The sequence below is a fragment of the Micromys minutus genome (assembly GCF_963924665.1).
Source record: "Micromys minutus genome assembly, chromosome: 14".
NCBI lineage: Eukaryota > Metazoa > Chordata > Mammalia > Rodentia > Muridae > Micromys > Micromys minutus.
In genome coordinates, this window is record NC_137983.1 from 5,677,816 (window position 1) to 5,702,966 (window position 25,151).

General features: G+C 37.0%; 1 protein-coding gene across 8 annotated transcripts in view; it reads right to left on the reverse strand.

The window, feature by feature from the left end:
* MARCHF1 (membrane associated ring-CH-type finger 1) overlaps window positions 1–25,151 on the reverse strand; it is a gene marked incomplete at its 5' end in the record, with an annotated part of 479,472 nt that overhangs the window by 172,072 nt on the left and 282,249 nt on the right. For all 8 annotated transcript variants that reach the window (XM_080929124.1, XM_080929123.1, XM_080929120.1 and 5 more), the window contains one exon: window positions 12,779–12,829. In XM_080929124.1, coding sequence (XP_080785250.1) covers window positions 12,779–12,829 — 51 coding nt within the window. The remainder of the gene's footprint in view (window positions 1–12,778; window positions 12,830–25,151) is intronic.

The following is a 25,151-nucleotide window of genomic DNA, read 5'->3' on the forward strand; positions in this document are numbered from 1 at the left end:
CCTGTCTATCATCTATCTATCTATCTATCTATCTATCTATCTATCTATCTATCTATCTATCTATCTATCTATTATCTATCTATCTATCTATCATCTGTCTGTCTGTCTATCTATCTATCTATCTATCTATCTATCTATCTATCATCTGTCTGTCTGTCTATCTATCTATCTATCTATCTATCTATTTATCATCTGTCTGTCTGTCTATCTTTCTATCATCTGTCTGTCTATCTGTCTGTCTATCTATCTATCTATCTATCTACATATCAATATCTGTTTATTTAAGATAGGTTCTAAGTATGCTGTCCTAGAGCAGACTATATAGACCATGCTGGCCTTGAACTGAGATCCGCCTGCCTCCCAAGTGCTTGGATTAAAGAGGTATCCTACTAAACCAGACTCAAAGGTTTATTTTCATTTGGAGAGATATATAAAATGGTGGTGGTTCTAAACAGCACTAAGACTCTGCCTAACTAATGTTTTGAAAACATCATTTGACTGTTGTAATAGTCACAAGCTTACAGAATGGGTCAGCAGGCAATGGTGCTTGCTGAGCAAGCCTAATGCCATGAGCTTACTTCTTGAAATCAATATAAAGATGGATGTAGAGACTTGACCCCACAAAGTTGTCCTTTGGACTTTATATGTCATTACAAATATACATAAACAATAACAATAATAAAATTAAAAGCCAATGAAGTTAGCAGTTTTCTCACAGCACTATTTAACCTCTTGTGTTTTCTTTCTGCAGAATTCTGACACATGATACAAATGACGACCCCAGCAGAGTGCCTGATGCAGGTCCTAGGTGCTTAGAGCCGATGATCACCCGATCTGGCATGTGGCATACAGTCAGAGATTTGTGATGTGTTATTTGCAATATTCATCATAAATGAGAATCAGATGCAGCTGATTTACTAGACATCATCTCCAAGAGTAGAAAGCAGGATGGATGGGTAACTATGGATTGGGTACACACACAGAATGGACCACCACAGCCGACACTGTCAGCATTTTTATGAGTTCCTTTCACATCCCTTTAATGTGTGTCAGTATACCTTTATCCAAGTGTCTGGCTACATATTCTGCTACAGTTTTACACTGTTGTTTTCTTCGGGAAGAAGCTACTGTGGCTTTTTACATAGCTAGCTGTTTATGCAGGTAAATTCTTATGAACAGCGCTGGCATGCATAGAAACATTTCTGTCTCTGAAAGACTGTGAGCCAATAGGAGGCCAGTAAAACATAAAAGCCTTGATTTCTGGCCTCCAGAATTCCAAAACTACTTGTGTTTTATATAGAGGCTCCACACAGGAACATGGTATTATCTCTTGATTTCTCATTTTATTTTTCTGTTGTGATTTTAGCAATGACTTTTCCACTACTGCTTGCATAGAAACTCACTGCAAAACTTATCTCCAGATTTTATTACAGCAAATGGACTGAAAATGTCTTCCTATGATACATCTATGTGATTTTTTCTTTTGAGTAGGATATTTGAATCCAAATTTTATGGTTGATATTTTGGCTTAGCTGGCTTGTAAATTATTGACCTGTAAAGTTGTAAGATTAGATCAGTACTCCCAAGAAGTGGACCTACATAAAGAAAAAGTCTTAGGACATAGCTTTATATTTTCTTAAGAGTCCTCATCACCTTTACTGATCCAACTGAATTTATATCCATTCTCCAAGCTTTGGTCTCAAGAACTTAGATGAGAATCTGTGAGTATCCACCAGTTAGTTCACGTTATTTCTCAATATTACATCCTCCTTTATTTTATCAGCACATCCCTGTTATTCTCTAAGAGTATGCTGTCTTATGATACTGCTGATTTGTAGGTCCCTTGTATCAGCAAACCAAGATGGATCTCTTAGTAAGTCAGAACATTAAATACCAGCTCAGGTGTACAAAGGCTTAGCTTGAGTTCAGCTGAAAGCATTCTCAGTACATTTTACACATTGGAAAAATGTTCAGCTTTACCTTGCTATGAAATATTTCGAAATCTTAAAGGCAAATCTGGCAAAATATGGAGTGATAAAGGTCTCCAAAAGACAAAGAAAGTAGAAATTTGATCAAAAGATAACACCCATTTAAATTGCCATGATCCACACTAACATATTGCGCCCAGTACATCGTCAATGGTATTCAGTAAAGAAATTGTTTTGATTTCATTATTCATCTTCTTTTACTGTAAAATGAGCTGGAGTACTTCTACGAGAGAAATTGTTAAAATAAACCCACTATTTCACAGCTATATAACATCTTCATACTAACCTTATAGGAGATATTTTCAGGTAGAAACCAATTGAAAAATTTAGATGAAACCTGTCAAATCAATACTGGCTGGGGAATATACTACAAAATTACAAAAACACACTGAAGTATCATTTTGTTAATGTAGTCACGTTTGAATACATTTTATAAAGAAATTTGATTTCATGAGCTGCTTTCTGCACAAACCAAAATGCAAAGACTTTATTCCAAAGAACAGTTTTAAGAACTTGAATTGAAAGTAAGGCTTTTTTTTTTCTCTGTGACAGTTGCTTTTGAGGGGATATTTTTGTAAAGTTAATAATGTTGCAAGTTGAATATAATGATCCCCTATCATGGAAAAGGTGAAAGAAGGATGGGATTTGGCTCAGTTTCCATTTTTAAGAACTTATGAGTGACATGTGTCTTAAAAGCAGCAAGGAGAACTGGTAATGTATTAAAAGCTTCAAAATAAGTGTGTAATGTAAAAGAGAAGTTTGCTATTCTTCACACTTGAGATTTTTCAAAGTATCTTCTACATCATTTTAAACCTCTGTAGAGTCTTTATAGGTTTTGAATCAAATTTAATATATCCAGAGCCCACTGATCTTGCTAAAATAAGAGATATTAAGAAAAAAAGTATGAAACTGTTCTGGTGAAATATGTGTATAATCCTAGCACTTATGAGGGTGAATGAAGACATACAGAGTTTAAGAACAACTTGGAACACACATTGAGACTGAATAAAATAGATGATACAAGACAAGAAAAAGTTGTCACCAAATTTTAATATTGTTAAGACAAATCAAAACATAAACTAATAAAAATATTGGAATGACCAGAAATCTCAAAATTCAGAGGTTAAAAAACAAAAACATGATTTTTATCTTCACTAGCCACTCAACATTCATTATGCAACATACTTAGAATTTTCATATTAACATCAAGAATATCATGTTTATAGTTTTTTTACATATGATCAAAATTATTATAGGTTTACTAATTCAACTTTTTTTGGTTTTGTTTTCTTTTCTTTTTGTCTTGGACTTCACACAGTCTGTGAGTTGTTTCTGGGGCAGTGCGAGCCTCTGGGGTTAGCATCCCACTATCAGTGACTGCATATTATGTCTGTTCTTTTGTGACTGAATTATTTCACTCAGGATGATAGTCTCTAGATGCACCATTTTCTTAAGAATTTGGTTAAGTCATTGTTTCTGGTGGCTGAGTACTATTCCATTGTGTAAATATACCACAATTTTTGTATCTATTCATCTACTGAAGGACATCTGGGTTCTTTCCAGCTTCTGGCTATCATAAATAGAGCTGCTATGAACATTGTGGTGCATGTATCTTTGTTGTATATTAAAGTGTCTCTGGGATATATGCACAGAAGTGGAATAGCTGGGTCTTCAGGTAGTATTATGTCCAATTTTCTGAGGTATCGCCAGACTGATTTCCAGAGTGGTTGTATCAGTTTACAACCCAATCAACAGTGGAGAAGTGTTCCTCTTTCTCCTCAACCTCGCCAGCATCTGCTGTCATCTGAGTTTTGGATCTTGGCCAATCTGACTGGTGTGAGGTGGAATCTCAGGGTTGTTTTGATTTGCATTTCCCTGATGGCAAAGGATGTGGAGCACTTCCTCAGATGTTTCTCAGCCATTCCATATTCCTCAATTGAGAACGTTTTGTTTAGCTCTGTACCCCATTTTTTAATAGGGTTATTTGATTCTCTGGTGTCTAGCTTTTTGAGTTCTTTGTATACCTTGGATATTAGGCCTCTATCTGATGTGGAGTTGGTAAAGATCTTTTCCCATTCTGTTGGCTGCCGTTTTGTTTTCTTGACAATGTCCTTAGCCTTACAGAAACTTTGCAATCTCATTAAGTCCCATTTGTTAATCTTTGACCTTAGAGCTTGAGCCAGTGGTCTTTTGTTCAGAAAATTTTCTCCTGTGCCTATATGTTCTGAAGTTTTTCCTAATTTCTCATCTAATAGTTTCAGTGTATCTGGTTTAATGTGGAGATCTTTGATCCACTTACACTTGAGCTTTGTACAAGGAGATAAGAAAGGGTATATTTTCATTCTTTTGCATGCTGAGTGCCAGTTGGTCCTGCACCATTTGTTGAATAGGCTGTCCATTTTCCATTGAATGTTTACGGCTCCTTCGAAAAAATCAGGTGACCATATATGTGAGGGCTCATTTCTGGATCTTCTATTCTATTCCATTGATCCATGTGCCTATTTCTGTACCAGTACCATGCAGTTTTCAGCACAATTGCCTTGTAATATAGCTTGAGGTCAGGGATAGTGATTCCCACAGATGTTTTCTTGTTGTTGAGAATGGATTTCACTATTCTAGGTCTTTTGTTTATCCATATGAAATTGCACATTGATCATTCCAACTCAATGAAGAACTGGGTTGGAATTTTGATGGGGATTGCATTGAATCTGTAGATTGCTTTTGGTAGGATGGCCATTTTTAAAATGTTGATTCTTTCAATCCATGTGCATGGGAGATCTTTCCATTTTCTGAGATCCTCCTCAATTTCCTTCTTTAGAGGTTTGAAGTTCTTGTCGTACTTGCTTAGTTAGAGTCACACCAAGGTATTTAATAGTTTTTGTGACTATTGTGAAGGGTATCTTTTCCCTAATTTCTTTCTCCATATGTTTGTCCTTTGAGTATAGGAAGGCTACTGGTTTGTTTGAGTTAAGTTTGTATCTAGCCACTTTGCTGAACTTGTTTATCAGCTGTAGGAGTTCTCTGGTGGAATTTTTGGGGTCACTTAAGTACACTATCATGTCATCTGCAAGGAGTGATGATTTTACCTCTTCCTTTCTGATTTGTATCCCCTTGATCTCCTTTTGCTGTCTAATTGCTCCAGCCAGGACTTCCAGTACTATGTTGAATAGGTAGGGGGAGAGTGGGCAGCCTTGTCGAGTCCCTGATTTTAGTGGGATTGCTTCAAGTTTCCCACCGTTAAGTTTGATGTTGGCTGGTGGTTTGCTGTATATTGCTTTTATTATGTTTCGATATGGGCCTTCTATTTCTGTTCTTTCCAGGACTTTTAACATGAAGGGGTGTTGAATTTTTTCAAATGCTTCCTCAGCATCTAGTGAGATGACCATGTGATTTCGTTCTTTGAGTTTGTTTATATCGTGGATTACATTGATGGATTTCCTTATATTAAACCATCCCTGCATCCCACGGATGAAGCCTACTTGGTCATGGTGAATGATAGTTTTGATGTGTTCTTGGATTCCGTTTGCAAGGATTTCATTGAGTATTTTTGCATCAGTGTTCATAAGTGAAATTGGTCTGAAGTTCTCTTTCCTTGTAGGGTCTTTGTGTGGTTTAGGAACAAGGGTTTTGGTAGCCTCAAAAAATGAGTTAGGTAGTATTCCATCTGATTCTATCTTCCGGAATAGTTTGGTTAGTATTGGTGTTATGTCTGCAATAAATGTCTGATAAAATTCTGCATTGAACCTGTCTGGACCTAAGCTCTTTTTGGTTGGGAGGCTTTTGATGACTTCTTCTATTTCTTTAGGTCTTACAGGATTATTTAGATGGTTTATTTGGTCCTGGTTTAACTTTAGGATCTTGTATCTGTGTAGGAATTCATCCAATTCCTCCAGATTTTCCAACTTTGTGGAGTACAGATTTTTGTAGTAGGATCTGATGATTTCTTGAATTTCCTCAGGTTCAGTTGTTATGTCTCCACTTTCCTTTCTGATTTTGTTAATTTGTATACTCTCTCTTTGCCCTCTACTTAGTCTGGCTAGGGTTTTATCAATCTTGTTGATTTTCTCAAAGAACCAGCTCTTCGTTTTGTTGATTTTTTTCAATGGTTCTTTTTGTTTCTATTTGGTCTATTTCTGCCCTAATTTGATTATTTCTTGCTGTCTATTATACTTGGCTGTATCTGCTTCCTTTTGTTCTAGGGCTTTTAGCTGTGCTGTCAGGTTGCTGATGTATGCTTTCTCCACTTTCTTTTTGGAAGCACTTAGGGCTATGAGTTTTCCTCTCAGTTCTGCTTTCATTGCATCCCATAGGTTTGGGTATGTTGTGTTTTCGTTTTCATTAAATTCTAGAAAATCCTTAATTTGTTTCTTTATTTCTTTTTTGACCCTGCTATCCTTTAACAGAGCATTTTCTAGTTTCCATGTGTATGTGTGCTTTTTGTTGTCTTTGTTCTTGTAAAAAACCAGCCATAAACCATGGTTATCTGAGAGGATGCATGGGAGTATTTCAATCTTCTTATAACAATTGATGCTCGTTCTGTGTCCCATTATGTGGTCAATTTTCAAGAAGGTACCATGGAGTGCTGAGAAGAAGGTGTATTCTTATACTTTAGAATGATATGTTCTGTAGATATCTATTAATTCTAGTTGGTTCAAAGTCTCTGCTAGTTTTACAGTGTCCTTGTTCAGTTTCTGTTTCCATGATCTGTCCATTGGTGAGAGTGGGGTATTAAAGTCTCCCACTATAATTGTGTGGGGTGAAATGTATTTTTTGAGTTTTAGTAGGGTTTTTTTTATGAATGTGAGTGCTTTTGTATTTGGGGCATATATGTTAAGGATTGAGATTTCCTCTTGTCAGATTTTCCCAGTAATGAGTAAAAAGTGTCCTTCCTTATCTTTTTTGATAACTTTTGGTTATTCGATATTAGAATAGCCCCTCCAGCTTGCTTCTTGGGGCTGTCTGCTTGGAAGTTTTTTTTCCACCCTTTTACTCTGAGATAGTGTCTGTCTTTGTCTCTGAGATGAGTTTCCTGTATGCAGCAAAATGCTGGATTTTGTTTATGTATCCAGTCTGATAGCCTATGTCTCTTTATTGGGGAGTGGAGTCCATTTGTGTTAATAGATATGAAGGAATAGTTGTTTCTGTTTCCTGATATTATTGCTTTTGTGGGTTGAGTTGTGTCTGTGTCTTTTTCTTCTTTTGGTTTTTTTGCTTAGGAGTTTTCTTGTTTTTATTAAGATGTATTTCCCCCATTGTGTTGGGTTTTCCATCTATAATTCATTGTAGTGCTGGGTTTGTGGTCAGATATTGTGTAAATTTAGACTTGTCTTGAAATATCTTCATCTCTCCATCTATGGTGATTGATAGTTTTGCTGGGTATAACTTGGGCTGGCACTTGTGCTCTCTTAGGGTGTGCATGATGTCTGTCCAGGCTCTTCTAGCTTTCGTAGTCTCTGTTGAGAAATCGAGTGTGATTCTGATTGGTCTGCCTTTATATGTTACCTGACCTTTTTCCCTTTCTGCTTTTAGTATTCTTTTTTTTCTTTGGGCACTTGATGTTTTGACATCATGTATCGGGAGGTATTTTTTTTTCTGGTCCAATCTATTTGGAGTTCTGAAGGCTTCTTTTGTGGTCATCTCTTTCTTAAGGGTAGGGTAGTTTTCTTCTATGATTTTGTTGAAGATATTTACTTTGCCTCTTATTTGATACTCTTCTCCCTCTTCTATTCCTATTATCTTTAGGTTCGGTCTTCTCATTGTGTCCTGGATCTCCTGGACATTTTGGGTTAGGAGCTTTTTGTTTTTTGCATCCTCTCTGGCTGTTTTGTCTATGTTTACAATGTTGTCTTCTGCCTCCGAGATTCTCTCTTCCATCTCTTGTAGTCTATTGGAAATGCTTGCTTCTGTGACTCCTGATTTCTTTTTTAGGTTTTCTACCTCTAGGGTTATCTCTTTTAATGTTTTCTTTATTGTGTCTATTTCCGTTTTAAATTCCCTCTTCCATTTCTTCATCTCTTTGGTTCTGTTTTCCTCTAGTTCTTTGAATTTTTTGAGTCTTTTTCTTGTTTCCTCTTTAAAAGCTTCTGATTCTTTTTGCTTTTCCTCCCGTTCTTGTTAAGTATCACTATAAGCGTCTTGAGGTATGATTTCAGGTCTGTGTCTTCTTTTTCTGGAGTGTTTGGCATTCCAATGTTTGCTGTTATGGGAGAGCTGGGTTCTGGTGTTGCCAGGTTGTCTTGGTTTCCTTGGGATATACTCTTTTGCTTTCCTCTTGCCATCTTGTTGTCAGTGATGTGTTCTTGCCTTTCCCTTGTATCTGGTCTGTTTCCCTGGATCTCCACTGGTCCAGGTGGCAGATGGGCTGAGCCCTGTTCTGTGCCCCAAATTTGCTGGGTAGATACAGAGGTTCCAATGCTGTGTTCCTGGTCCCTAGATCAGGCAGGGCGGGGGTGCGCTTTCCGTGCGCACTCCGCAGAGATCTCTCTGCTCCCTGGCTGTCCAGATCTTCTACTCACCAGTATTTAAAACTTTAGGAACTGCTGGTCCGGGTGGCAGGTGGGCCAAGCCCTCATCATGTGTATAATGTACAATACTAAACTGACAAAGACAATGGTCACATTCATCCATATTAAGTGAGAGAGTAATGGTGTGAGAACCTTGATAGAGTTTGATTCCCTCCCACCTCACCATAGGGTGCCTCTACAAAACATACCCTATCTCTGTGTCTGTCTCTGTCTCTCTGTCTCTCTCCCTCCCCCTCCCTCTCTCTCTCTTTCTTATAGAACACAATACCAACAGCAATCAAAATTTTCCAGAAGGTATTTTTGACCCTCAGATCTGAGAAATCATATTGGCACATGCTGTTGAAGAATGTATATTTTATGTATTTATAGTGCATATGTACACATTTATATGAAGTATCCCATTTTGCCTATATTGTACATATGTTTTATGCTTATATGCTTGGTAATATCAAATGTTTTCTCACAATTCTGTCAGTTAAAATCACTGAAGATAGGGTATATATTTTTATTGCTTCACTCTTCCAGCATAAAAAAGAGAAACACTAATAAGAACTCGTGATTGTAGAGTCTGTTCATTCAGTACGAATGAGGAGACACAGGTAAAGAGAGGACCTGAGAACAAGGGAGGCTTTGGATCCTATCCTGGAAGGTGTTCTCTGTCAACATTCTGAAACATTCCCATATCAATGGATGGAGTCTAGCACAAACAAAAAAAAAGGGGGGGATGAATAATAGTGACAGTATGAGTTATACTAATGATGGTCTAAAAGCATTTATTATCCTTGAATATAAAACATTTAAGCTATCTGACATGTACAGCATTCTTTAACTATTGATTGCTTATTTGTGAATTTCACATAATGTACCCCAATCCCACTCATATCTCTGTCCCTTCACATCCACCCTCTGTCACTGCATCCTCCCTCATGATAAATAAAAACAAAAACACAAGCAAGAAAACCCATCTTGTCATGGAAGCTTTTGTCCATACTTCTTTACTTGCCAATATTCATTGCAAAGAGTTATTGGTCTGGTTCAAAGCCTTTGGCTTCTGCTATGCTGTTGATCTTCACTGGTGCTCCTCTTGGAGATCATGTTGCTTTGGATCTTCAGGAACAACCCCTCTTCATTACTTTAGCAGTTCACACATGAGTAGATGATGAAATGGGCCAACTCAAAGCTTTGGATTTTGGCCTGGGTGGTTGTTGAATTGGTCAGACAGCTTATTGTTCTGCACCTCCACCACTAAGGAAAACTCTACAGCACTGCCCTGGAGAGCTCATCTAATGCTGAAGTCTGCAAGGGACAGGACCAGCTCTTCTGCTTTCCCACCCTTGAAGCTGGCTCGCCTGCACCCTCACCGTCAGGGTAAACTCTACTGTGCTGCCAACAGGAGGTGCAGGGTCCTCTCTCCTGTTCTCATGACCTGGGGACTAGCTTTTTTGTCCTATATACAGCATTTTAATGTCTTCACTAATTTTAATTTTATCACTGTCTAATTTATTCCCTTTCACAAAAATTTGCATGAATTACTGTCTCAAATACTTTGGCTCAGAGAGATTTCTAGATGCATTGTTAATGCTGTCATTGAGGTGTAAGTATTTGGAGCTTGACCATTAGAGTAGCTGATATTTAAACATTGATTAACCATTTTTTCTGAAGCACACCAAGATATTTATGTTTCTGTGCCTTCTCCTTTTACAGCTAAGGCTATGGAGAAAATATAATAATTCCTCTAAGTTGGTGCTTTCTTACCCATGTTCTTTATGACTCTATTGCACTGATTCTCATTCACTTGAAAACTTTAACATTTTTATATGAAGTTATTTTTGGAAATCATAAAGGATAACACCTTTGTTCCAGTTGTAACATTTTCTTCTCTAACATTTAAAAATGATAGAATTAAAATATTTGTGGGTTTTGTCATTTCACACTCTGTAGCCCACAGAATTTTTGAGGAGCTTATCATTTAGTTATTCATAAGTAGTGAGGAACCAGCAGTGCATTTATCATTTCTGACTATCAGTCTGACGCAAATGTAAGGAGGGTTATATTGAGATAAAAGATTTAGATGCACACAAATCACCAGGGGTTCATAGTTGAGGCATTTCTCTAATACAATGAAGGTGTGAGAGAAAAGGTATTCATTTATCTCCAAACAGAATGTCAGAAAGTCTTCAAGAAGAAGTCAGAGATTACAAGTACCACTTTTGTTTTTATGCACTTTTTAATGAAATAAACTAAAAGGATGGAAGTTGTAAACACATTGCATTATTCAAAACAGTAGTTTTGAAAAGAAGATATACATTTGCTCCTAGATCATGAATATTTGGTGTCATAACAAAGCTGTCAGTCCTTTGACAGGCTTTTAAGTTATTTACTTGACATTAACCTGGTGAGAAAGATGACACTGTTCTAGAGCTCTGGGGTGGCCTCTTTCCTATGAGACTTTGATGACAGTCATTTGGAAGATGATTTCCTAATACAAACTAAATGAAGAAATCCTTCAGGTGACTAGTTTTGTGGTGGGGAAGTAAGTCTGTCTTAGGGAGTTTAGGTGATTATCCCAGGATCACATGAATAGGAAACAGCAGAACAGATAGTTGGACTAAAAAATCTTACTTACCAAAGTGGTATCAACCAGAAGAACACATTCCTTCTCACATATCATTAGAAAAACTCTTACGTGAATGTAATTCAGAAACTTTAGTAATGTACCATTATATTTTCATTACTACAACAAATACCAGATTCAATACAGTTATCAAGAAAAAAATTTGTTCTGAACCACAATTTTGGAGATTGAAGTCAAAAAACTTCTATTGCTTTTAGACTTCTCATGGGGCAGAAAGAAGGAAAACATCTCATAGTGGAAATTGATGGTGTAGATAAAGACAGAAAGGAGAATATGCTCCAACAATACCCTTTAAGGGACTTCCTCCAACTGGTCTACCAACCTACCACTTCTACCATTTAAAGGTTCTACTACTTCTCAGAGTATCAAGCCAATAACACACAGACATTTTGGTAGTACTCTCAACTATACCAGTTTTGAGTCCGACATGATCTTCAAGCAAGCATATGAGTGCTTTTAGATCATTTTTCAAAGGATGCTACTGAGGCAAACTGGATAGTTGGGAGCATTGCATCAGTGTGATCTTCCATACAGAGGGACAGGCACAAATGCCATGCTCATGGTCACGGATATAATTCTGAAAATAGTATATGTGCACATGTTATCTCTCTATAAGATTGCTGCTTAGGGATCCAGCTAAAGAGAATGATTGTACTATGAAGCTCCTACTTCTCAGGGACTAACAAAGACATTTGCTTCTGGAAACTGAGCAGAAAGTAGAGCTTCTCTAAGTGGGAATCTGCAGTTGACATAAAGCCTAATGTTTGCTACTAATTTCTAGATCCACCATGAAACTAATTTAAGTTACTAATACAAATTTAAGGCTAGTAATATAGAAGGTTATGAGATGGAATATGCCCTATGATGAATCTATCTTGATCCTGCCAATGTATTTGAAAACTAGAGTGATTATTTTTAAAAATGGCTGAACATAATATTTTACTTCCCAAGCACCATCTTTGCCTATCACATGGTGCCCCATATCTGCCCATTACATGGTTCCCAAATCTCCCCATCACATGTTACCCCATTTTAAAGAATAGCTTATGAAGTTTTCTCTTTTATACTAGTATAAAGGCATGAATATTTCTCTAGATTAATAATAATTTAATGGCCTTGCTTTCTAGCTTGGATTTAAAGTAAGTCTATAGAGTATTTTTATTTTTATTTATTGATTCTGTAAACTAAATATAGACAAACTAAAGTTTTTATGACATTGATTTTTAAAAGTTATTCCAATAAAAAGTGTACATTTCATAGAGATTGAAACTAAATCTTGATATTTTAAATCCATGGCAACTGCCACGATTGAGGGCAACTGTGATTTGAGTACGTGTTGTCCCTGTTGCATTGGAAGTTGAGGATAAAAGAGCCATAGTTACCAGTACATAGCTTTCACTGTGAAAGTAGCAAATTTCCTTCTCTGTTGAGAACAAAGTGGAAAGACAACATATGTGATTGTGTGGAAACATAATGTATCCCATAGTAAAAGCATGAAATAGTTCAAACCATTAGCCATTCATATTTGAGAATTATCCTACATAACAATTTTATGTTAAACATTATCAATATTCATTGAACTTGTGAAATGTAAAAATCAATAAACAAGAACATGGAGAGAGGTCACCTACTTTTGATATGTTACTTGATCGACTTGCAGATCGCCCTGGGGACTTTTCATTCTGTAAAATACAATTGGAAAACAATGGTTAAAGGGAAAGGTAGTCCTGCTTTTCACCACCAAAAGGAAGCAGTGCAGTATCATGTAGGTTATGAATATTTTCAATATTGCTTTGATGGGTACACAATTAGCTTATGCAAATGGCTTTTATCAGACTACATTTCTCTAATCTATAGCAGTATATCATTAATATATTCCAATTAGTTTCAATGTAGTAAATAAGCTAGCAATATTTATTTACACAAAATTATTCTTTCTGAAAACAAAACCCAAGACTATGCAATCTCTTTTCAAATTAGAGAACTGAAGTAAAAACTCTTGCTTTCCCTCTTGAATTTGCACTCATAAAGTTCTGAATAAATTCAGGTTCCCCATGCAAGTAAACACTCTCTTCTTGATGTGCAGTCAACACCTTCAACTCATATTCTAGACAAACACATTTTATTGGTCTTTTCTGTCATTTCATATGACTGTAAGCACCCAATCTTTAAATTTTAAAATGCTCACTATGTTAGATCTTAAGATTTAAAACTTAATTTTTCTTTTAAAAATGTATACCCAGCTCTTGTCTCCTTAGCACTTTGTAGTTTAGAAGAAAAGGTGCACTAAAAGTGCCTTTGAAAGGTCTTTTTTCAACACCATAAAATTTTCATGTAAAAAGTGACGTTAAGGAGTTAGGCCTCCTAGTTTGAAGGCAGTAGATTTCAGAACACGCAAACTTAAGATCCAAGCTGGATCTTCTGTCCATTTGCTATTTCTATTCTACTAACTCTCTGCTGAAGGATAAATGAGTGGAAAATCAGAGTTTATGAATGCACACGTTGTATGCAGAATGCGTTTGACTTCACCCTGCCTTTCTGACATAAATGAGAGCAATGGTGGTACCCACACAAGAACAAGCCATCCAAACTCCCTTATAGATGAAGGAAATGTTCCCCAGGCCCCAGCACTACAAAATGGACAGTTCACAGCTGATTGGGGACAATCATTCTCGTTAGAGGTTGTGGCAACAGTTGGGCTTTCTACGTTCCAGTGGATAACCCCAGACTCATGCAGTCTGCCTGAGTTTCCATATGATGTGGACTTTTGGTGGCAGATGTGCTATTGTGGAGAAACAAGCAACAGTTATTGCAAACCGTTGCTGTGTTATATACAGATATTCTAGCTGAACATGCAACATCCGTCTCCTAATGTCACCAAGGAACATGTTATTACAGACTGAGATGAGTCACGAAAATGTGATTAGTCACACCTTGGAACAGCCTAGGATGGAGCAGGGGATAAATGTGCATGCTGCCACATGCATGTTTCCATGATTCGGTTCTCCTAGTGATGGAGACGGCACTTTGTTCCTGACAGCTCAACTCTTCCAGACCCTAGTTAACAAAATCAATCCATCTTCTTTCCTCAGTCAAATTCAGAATTGTGACACATTATCATGTGGAGCAGGGGCAAATAAATAACAAAAAAGAGCACAGGAGGGGGGAAATCTTGTAGTAGTGATAGGGATTACTTTGTTTATACATTTTTCATTTAGATGGCACTTGAGAATATGTTTAAGGAGTGGTAAGTGAACCAGCTAAACCAAAAACTAAGAATAATAATAGAAAATACTTAACTTTTCAACCCGAATAGGACTTGGTGCTAGCTTGAAATAAAAGAGGTTCAATTCCATTTCCAAGGGAGAACAGTTTACCACAGGGGTATGTACATACTCTGGACAAATAACCTCCTTCAAAAGAAGCAGGACCCATCTGACAGTTTGGTACCTCAGAGCTGTTTAATATGAAATCTATTATCCCTATTTCTCTAAAACAAGGCTGGGCACTGAAATATGCAACTGAGTTTAGGGAAAGACAAAGATTATCATAAAAATTAAGTATGTTATAAAGCCATTTTTCCATATTACATGGTTAGGACATTTCTGTTGTTCACAGGCAGAGGAAACACCAAGAGAGCTTCCCACCAATTTAGGTTGCCCACACAGATTATCAGAGCCACAATTTTTCCCTATGTATAGAGATCTTGAGCTCTCTATCTTGGAATCCTATGATGGGTTCTATTCTGGCCTAGAAAATATAAGAAGTGAAACTATAGGATAATCAATGGGTGTGCTCTTCCCTGGGAAAGACTAACTTTCCCTCTCTTAGCCTTCCCTAGTCCTGTAGTTCTTTGATAGAATTTAGACTATATAAGCTTTCCTCCATCCACTTTAGCTTGTCTTTTGTTATTGTTCCCATTTTGTTTATGTTTGTATGCCACCATGTTGATAAGGCATAGGTGTAGCTCCTGACAGTACTAGGGGACATAATCTCAGAGCAAACTCCCTTGTCCTCTGGATCTTTTATTTGCAATGTTCCCATGTTAAATGGGCACCACCAAAATGTACATATGGTGACATTGTACAAACTGATAAAGTTACATTTAAGACTGCATTTGTATATACATACACATATATCTGTAACAATAACTAATGGAAAAGAACCTGCATTTGAGAGAGCTCAAAGAGAAGTATATGAAAAGATATAGAGGGAGAAAAGAAAGAAAGTTATAATATAATTATATTATAATCTTCAAAAAAAATGAAGAAAATGAAACAAAAAAACTCTACCAAATGTGCTAAAGGACATTGTTTTTTGATTTGAAAACAAGACACCAGAAGGACTTTCTCTCCTGAAAAACTTCCAATGCAATCTGTCCAATTTGTTGCTGAGTAATTGGGTGGCTTGTTCCATTACCATTGGAATGACACATTATTCGTTGTTAATTAGTGATTATAATTGTCATACATAGTTATGATGAGTTTAAGTACTTTATGATAGATTAAACATAAGCTGTCTCCAAATCTAAAGCATCTCACTGTTACTCAGGTTATGTTGACTTTGCAGGACAGGAGAACTCAAAACCAACAGAGTTTCTACTAGTCTCTATAAAAAGTGTAGAATTAAGGACCAATGCTGGATCTTAGCATATCATTTTTAGCATGCACAGAGAGATTCAGAGTTTCAAAGTTGTATTTTTATTATCTTTTTCAAAAGTGTCTAATGTTTCGTTGGTCATAGATCCACCTGATATTATCAGTTTTGTCATTATTATACTGAATTTTCTTTAAAATTCAATCTTGTTAAGTGTATCAGAATTTGTATGAGATTAGTGTGTGTGTCTGTGTGTGTGTGAGTATGTGTGTGAATGAGTGTGTAGGAGTGTGTGTTTGTGTGTGTGTATGTGTGAGTGTGTGTTTGTGTGTGTGTTTGTGTATGTGTGTGTGTATGTCCAAGGGTGAGTGTGTGCAAGCCAGAGATTTGAGTATGAGTGTCTCCTCTGCCAGTGTCCACCATATTATGCTATGAGACAGCTTGTCTCATGGAATCTGGAACTTGTTGTTTCACCTAAACTGATCCTTTAGGAAGCACCTGAAATCTGCCAATTGCTGTTCCCACTCCCCAGTGCTGGATTCACAGTTAGACAGCGATAGGCTAGTTTTTGGAGTGCTAGGGATCCAAATTCAGGCTTTCATGCTCACACAGTGCTTTTCCCACTGCGCTACATATGGGAAAGCTCAGAGAGGAAGTGAATTGAAATCAGGACTAATGAGATGGTCAAGAGGATAAAGGGTGCTTGCCTCCAAGACTGGCAACTGGGTCTGATCCCTGGGACCCGAATGGTGGGAGAGAACGCAATCTTACAAGTTGTTCTCTGACACCTAAAACACATACCATATTAGCATACATTCCAATATATACCACACACACACACACACACACACACACACACACATACACATGCATATATATATATATATATATATATATATATAGTTTTAAAATCTATACTGAAGGGAATTAAGTGCTGTGGCACAGAGAAGGCAGACTGAGTGGATCTTCTGGGATCAGTATGGCTTTTCTTTCCTCTATTCCCCCTCTAAGAGTGCGGACCAAGACTGAAGGGAAGGAAAAAGAGCTGACTGGAAGGTATCCACAGAATCCACAGGACGGTTTTCTACTAAAGTAAGTAAAGCGTGTAATAAAACAAGCACTTAAAAAACTATGTCTAGTAAATAAAAATAAGAAAAACAAATAAGGGTTGTTGAGACATGAGTCAGATGCTGACATTTGTACTGACAGATTCCTAAAATCTCAGATATGCAATGAAAAACATTAAGTGTCTTTGGAATATGAAACCTCTTTGAACTGAAGAATTTTTCCAAAATCAGGTTTTAAGGACTCATCTTTTGACTTTTGCCGAATAAAGTTAGAAATAGAAATTTGGGAGATGACAATTCTTATCTCTATGAAAATAATTATGCACATATTACCTCTTACATTCAAATATAAATTATATATATATATATATATATATATATATATATATATATATATCCCAAAGGAGGACAACAGTCTGGAATATAACTTCAGAAAATATCACACAACTGAAAAACACTGTAAGTTTTATCCAAATAAGAACAGGTTATTGTAGGAACTGAGGAGATGACTCAGAGTTCTTGCCGTTCTTCCAAGACCTGTGCAGGTTCCCTGCATCCATATCTCTTCACTCCCAAGTCCTTGGAACTCCAGCTCTAGAGAGATTTTGGAGCACTTTCCTTCGGCCTCCCCAGACACATACACACGCATGGCATACACACACATAGACACACATACATGTACATATGAATAAAAATAAACTTTAAAATTTTTATTGTAAGCATTGCCATTATTCAAAGATATAAATGAAAGAATTTAAAAAAATACAGTGTAAACAGCAAATCTATCTGGAAGTTCTTCAGAAAATTTAAAATAGATTTATTTTAAATCCCAGCTATACAACTCTTGGAAATATACCCAAAAGAGGCCCCAACAGGCCGCAGGGGCATGTGTTCCATTATGTTCATAGTGACCTTGTTTGTGATAACCAGAAGCCAGAAATAACCCAGATGCCCCACACCAGAAAAATAGATACAGAAAACGTGGTTCATTTACAATGGAATACTACTCAGCTATTAAGAATGAGGACATCCTGAGTTTGGCAGGCAAATGGATGGAACTAGAATGAATAAAACCGAGTAAAGTAATTCAGACCCAAAAGGACATGTATGGTACATACTCACTAATACATGGATATTGAGCAAAAAAAAAAAAAAAAAAAAAAAAAAAAAATACAGAATACCACAAAATTCAAAAACCTTAACAAGCCGAAGGGCCCAAGTAAGTATGCCTCAATCTCACTTGGGAGGGAGAAAAAAAGCAATCACAGGAAGGGGGAGGGAGGGAGAAACCTGAGTGGCAAAGGGGACTGGGCAGGGGTGGGGGAGAAGGGAACATGATCCGGTTTGGGTGGGGGAAAAGGACTGAATCCTCCAGAGCCTGCAGAAAGAATGGAAACAGGCAGCCTAGGGAGGCGGTAAGTGGGGAGACCTTCCCATAGGGGACTCTAGGGATGAGGTGCCTTGCAGTGTGGAGAGGGAACTTATGAACGCAGCCTTCAGCAGAAAGACAGGGCATCAGGTGAGAGAGGGGGTTGCCACCTCACAATCAAGAACTTTATCCTGTAATTGTTCCTATCTGAGAAAACTGTAAGGACTGGAATGGAGAGGAGCCCGAGGAAAGGGAGGTCCAGCAACAGGCCCAAGGGTGGAATCCAGCTCAGAGGGAAGCCCCAAGGCCTAACGTTATTACTGAGGCTACAGAGTCCTCACAAAAGGGGCCTGTCATGACTGCCCAGCGAGGGACCAGTTGACCAGCTGAGAGAGTCAGGTGTGGATATTTACATTCAACAGATGGACAGAAGCTACTGACTTCTGTGGTTGCCCTGGGCAGAGGCTGAAGGAGGCTGAGGTGGGGAGGTGACCCTGTAGAAAGACCAGCAGTCTCACTTATCTAGACTCCTGGGAGCTCTCTGACACTGAATCACCAACCAGGCAGCCTATACCAGCTGATATGAGGCCCCAGGTACTCATGCAGCAGAGGACTTCCACATCTGGGTTCAGCCAGAGGATGCACTTTATTCTCAAGAGGCTGGGGACCCCAGGGAATGGGAGAATATGGTGGGGTGGTGGGTGGGAGTGGAGGGGTGGTGGTGTGGGAACATACTTGTGTAGAGCGGGGGGTGGGGGGAGATATGGTTCGTGGAAAATGGACTGGGGGGCATAAAGTCTGGAGTGTAAAAAAAGATTAAATAAAATTAGAATGTACTAATAAATAAATTAAATTAAAATTTAAACAGAAGAAATTATTTTCTTGAGACAAGTACTTTGTAAATAATTACAAAAATCTTTCCTATCCTTCATTTTAAGGGTGAGCACAAAGTGAACTGAAGACAAACAGCATCTTTAATCTGAAGATGTGAAGAGATACCTGGCACTGGCCACATCAGTCCATCAAATCTGCAACTGGATTAAGTAAATGATGTTATAGAAAAATCTAATTTAAAGGATTTGTTGGAGAAGAAGAAACCATAAAAAAACGCATTAATGTGAGAAAGCTGAAAAATTGAGAGATTATCCATCCCACATAAGGACATAATAATTATATAACGGAGCCCCTCCCCTTTTTTGCTTTGGCATTTGCCTAATTTATCTGATTCATCTTTTATAAATGAATTGTCAAAGAGTTTGAGATGATACCCACAAAGACATAAAGAAGAGACAATTTTTCTCTACTTCAAGGAGTATAAACATAAAGATGTTTAGAAAAATTAACATATTTAAATGTAATTATATCTTTTTATGTATTATCATAATTTTCCATAGAATAGAATGAATGAAATTTACTTCAAGTATTTTTTTAATCATAGAATATGTCAACAAAAATAGTTATCCCAACTCATTGAAAGAGACAAAAATGTTACTTAAACACTGAAAAGATAGTTGATAAATCCTATCAGTCATCTAATGTAAAGTTTAAGTAAAATATTAAAAGGTATTAAAATTTTAAAGACAATATTTTAACACCAACACCATGCAAAACCCAGAGTAGTGACATGTTGGAATGCCATGCACTGAAGAACACCTTTCTGCTTGGGAGGCGACTTTGCTATTATCCAATTTACTCAGAACAGCTAGGAAACAAGGCTAAGAAAACAGAACATTTGGTAGAAAAATACTGAAAGAGAAGTAAAACCACAATTATCTCTTATTGGTGGTGTAGTGCTATAGAAGCCAGAAGTGTCTATAGTTAAAGCAAATTACTGTGGTTAATGAGGTCTCAGAATGGGGTCCAGACACCAGATAATACCAGGGCAGACTCCACTAAGTCTCCAAAAACTTAATCTCTCCATGTTTGTGTAAAGAATACAGTTGCTGGGCATGTACATCCCAGGGGTTCTCTCTCACCAGCTCTTTGCTGCAAACAAATTCTGACCACATCTAGCAATTGCTTCATCCTTTCTATCAGATAAGCATGCCACGTAAGTTCTTCTTACTCTTTCTGTTACCCTGCTCTTGGTATCGCTATCAAAATCAACAGGAAACCTGTGTCAGAAAGGCTGGAGTCAAATTTTGGATGCTGGGGGTGCTTGGTTAACCAAGTGGAGAAGTGTCTCTTGCCAAGTCGGACCACACCCTATCCCATGACTATTGAGAAATAAATTTTCTCTTCTTTTGAATAATTATATTTTTACTCATTACAATTACTGTTTCTACCTTCTTAATGGAAATACTACGAACCCAACTCTTCACAGCAAATATTTGGAAATGTCATGTTTATAAGTCTATGTAAAAAAAAAAAAACATTAAAGCTTTAGGACATAAACTATAAAATAAAACTTACTGAGGATCATAAATCATATTTTGAGAAGAAGGCACAGAGTCATTCTTATAGAAGAAAATAGTTTTGCAAAATATAAATCTTATAAAATTGACATACAAGTAGAACATATTTTAAAAGTCAGGCTTCTAATGGAAATGAGGTCTAAAGTACTGGAAATAAAGACATCTGAAATAGATCCAAATTGTAAGATGGCTTTTATGAAGGGGAGAAATTGACTCAAATAAGACAGCACCCAAAAACTGCTGGTTTATTTAATTATATTCCTCCTGGAATAAAAAAGTGTGTTTATACACGTGTGTAGGTTCCCAGAGAAGCTGGAAGAGGGTGCTGTATCCCCTGTTGCTGAAGTTACAGGTATGTGTAAGCTGCCTGCTGTAGGTCTGGAAGCAGGACTTGGTCCTCTGCCAGAGCAGTTTGCGTCACCTGGCCAGCAGAGGGCATCGCAGGTAAGCTGGAAGGAAGAAAAGGAAACAAGTGCTCCCTGCTTCTGTTTGTGAAGCTTGCTTTCAGACAGTTACCTTGCTGTTTTGCATCAGCAGCTGAACGTTGGAAGTTTTCCTCCAACTCAAAGAGACAGACTCCTGGCCCATTTTAGAGGAGTCAGCACCACTCAGCTAGTTTCAATTTTGCGGAACTTCTCCAGTAGGTTCTTATTCTCCACTGCTTCTAATCTCTTTACTTTTCTACATTGACCTAAAAAACAATGGGATTCTGTATTATCCTGACATCTGACATTCCTTTCCTTTTTTCTACTTAGTTAATGACCCTAAAAAACAAGTCAAAAATGTTATAATAAAATTTTCATATCAAAACATAATTTTAATAAAAAGGATATATGTGTGTGTGCTCATGAGTGTGTGTGCATGTGCACATGTAGTGCCATAAGTGTGTTTGTGTGTGAAATGGGAAGATACCTTGCAGGAATCACTTCTTGCTTTCTTTCTCTGTGTGTTCTGGGGTAGAACTCAGGCCATAAGATTTTGCAGCAAAGTCCTTTTACATACAAAGGCATCTTACCAACCAGACAAAAGGTTTGGCCTAATTAACAGAAAAATGCTGTCTTTGTTTGGGTTTCTGCTGCTATGATACAACACTATAACTAAAAGTAACTTTGGGATGAAAGGTTTTATTTTATTTTACTACTTTCAGCTCATACTCCCTCACCAAGGTAACTCAGGTAGAAACCTGAGGCAGGACCTGAGGCAGAAATGATGGAGTGTCACATCCTATTGGCCTTCTCTTCCTCGTGACCCGATTAGTCTGATTTGTTTAAGAGCACTGGTTCACCTGCCCAGGAAAGAAGGTGCTTATTTAAAATGGAAAATAATTTAATACCTTATGGATAACTTATTTATAAACTCAAAACCATTCCTTCAAATCTCACCTATCTATAATGGGGAAAATATGAAAATTTGAATCAATGAGGATGGGCAGTAGGGAACAGGTTATTTGCCATCTTGGTTTAAATTATAGACCAGCTTACAATTTACAAGCTCTGTGACCTTGGGCTAATAATTTTGCTTTTTAATATGCCATGCTAGTGTTTCACTGACGCTTTTCATGCTTATAAATATGACAAATTAAGTTTGGAAAGAATGATGGTCTAGGTCTCCACAAAGAAACATAATTAAAGAAATGGCCTGAAAATGGAAGTTTTGGGTGACTCAGCTATAGTGATCTCCTTGGTTCTCTACTGCACACCTAGACACTATCCACAGAGACTTACCATAGAAGAATAAACACTGTCCTCAGCTATCTGAACTTGTGGGGCAGATAGGTTGTATTTGGAACCATGATACCTGACTAGAGTTGGTTGAAGCCCCAATAGTAAATACAAAACAGGAGGTGCTTTCTGAACTCTGAGGAATTCAGAGACCCTCAAGCTGCCATCATGCACAGTAGCACAGTTCCACTAGGCATTAGCCACATCCCGAGTCCGGCCTCCACAGGAGGATGTGACAGAGACTCTAGCCAGAATGGCCATGCCCCAAGGCTCTCCCCTGCATGTACACCTTAGGTAAAAGCAGAACTGCCCAAAAATATGTAGACAAGGTCTTCCTAAGCTCTGAGGCCAAACCAATAGGAAGCTGATTGTCACAGATCCCGAATTATTTTAAAAAACTGTACTTAAACAAAGGCTGAGCGTGAAAGTAAAGGACAAGTGTTTTAATCATTCCTCCACCTAAGTTTCTTTGTTCTGAAAGACCTGTTATCACTTGTCATTGGGAAGAGAATTTTTCTCCTATTTCCCATGACCTGCACCAGAGTTTCTCACAGGCTTGGTTCAGCCTGACAGGCACAGTCAGGATCAACTGCAGAGCACTGTTCCTGAGGGCTCAGGCCTCACATGCAATGCCTAGGCCATTGGGCTTTAATTTCAGCTTCCCACTGAGCATCATTATTACAAGTTCAGACCCAGGTTCACACTCCCCTGCTGAGGCTTTGTTCTCACACTTCCAAGCCTGGATTAGTGCATACTAGCCAAACCTAGTGGTTAAGGTAGCAGAAACTGCATCTTCCCAGACAAAGACTTGTGTGGGAATACTGGAGCAAGGTTCCACATAAACTCAGATTTACAAAAAATCCATAGCTATCTTGCTAGGCACAGATTTCTAGATAAAAGTTCTATAGAATACTTGCTGAAGGTCTTGATGTGAAATAAGCTCGAAAGTTTTTGAAAAATGATTTTCAAATTATGTTCTCATTATGCTTAAATTCATTTTAAGATGAAAATATTTGCCTAGGTTCTCAATAAATTAAACACAATGATTTGATCATTCTATGTTTGTTTTGGACATTTGTATATTCACACTTGCCTGAACTTTATATACAAGTTTATTATGGCAATGGATATAATTTCATTCATGAAAAAGGTTAATCATATTTTTGTGAATATAATACAAGATGAAAAGTCTACCTGTATTTTAAATAGGGCTACAAACATAAGGGAACATTGTGTTGAGTTTTCTCATAAGTTGAAGTAGATCTGAACTAGATAACTCCCTGGCAGTCCTTTCTATATATTGCTTCTTTCATTTAATAAAGTATTTCCATGTCTTGAGTCACATGCAGAAATATAAAGGATCTGAGCTTGAGTCCAGTGGAAATCACTGATGTCCAAGAGAAGAATTATTTCTAATTATTGTAGGTGTTTGAATTTCTCATAGTGTAATATAATCTCTAGAGATGAAATATAACAAATAAGTGTTAACATCTCTGTTGAAATGCTCTATTTTAATATTAGAAGTTCAGAAAAAATTATGATCCCTGACCAGAGAATATTTAAAATATTAAATTAACTTATGAGATAGATAGAAATCATGCTTCCTTCATATCCAATTATAAGACAGTTCATGGAATAATCTAGTTTCTGAGATGTAGAAGAGGTAAAAAAAGTAAGGTATAAAATTTTTATATTCTCACAGCACAAGGGATGTGGTATGTGCTGTTATTCGAATATTGATGACTCAAAAATTTGACTGATATCTGTAAGTTGAAATTTTATTAGTAGAAAAATTTGGTAGGAAATTACAGCTTATCACCAGAAGATTTATAAGCTCATATAACTAAATATCTGGAAGTTGTTATTAAGGAAAATGATTAGAGTTCTATGAAAAGTTTTTACTTGGCAATAGGTCATAGAAGAACTTGTTTATTTGGACAATGTGACTATTTTACAAAAACATAAATGAACAAACAACACTAAGTACCTAATATACAAAATTAAGTACCTAATATATAACTACTTAGCTGTGGTATTTATTATTTATTTGTTCCTAGCCTCAGAATGCACAATTGTATGACATCAATTTGAGCAGAATAACTTGCAAAACTTTTATTATTGTAATTGAGGCAGTTGTGCTGAGTCTGGAAAGCTATGAAACTTACAGTTATTTTCCAGTCTCAGTTTCCTGGGGGCTGAGATAACAGTCAAAAATCTTCTTACAGATGTAATTAAGATTCATTTTATAGGGTTCTACATGAAAATTTTGAATGTTTTAAGATGGTAGTGACATACTAAATTAGAGTTAAAAATAAAGCTTAGATGTATGAAACTTGTACATGTCCACAATTCCCATGTAAAGAAAACAGATATTTCATTTTAAAACATGTATGAAAACAACTATTTTAAGATTACAAATATAATTTCTTTGCATAAGAGGCCACAAGACATCCTGGCCCATTCATTTATACAATGATGGGGAGTTATTTTTGCTAATGAATAGACTCATGATTGGTAAACAGAAAGCCAGTTGGGAACATCACCCCTGAGCTGTTGACATGAATGGGGAATAGCCATATCCAAAACCTCATTAACTATGTTAAAATAGTGTCAATAACTGCTTACATTTGAATTGGCTATTGAATGGCAACATGAATCTACAAAGTTATTCTAGATGTTGTAGAGCTTGTCTATAAATATGTCAAGCAGGTAAATTAATACTTTTATAGAGGTGGTCAATTATGAATAAAACCTCTACTAATGTTAATAATATACTTATTTATAATGCTACACAACTTTTTATTGTTTCAGAGTGATATAACAATTATGTGACAAAA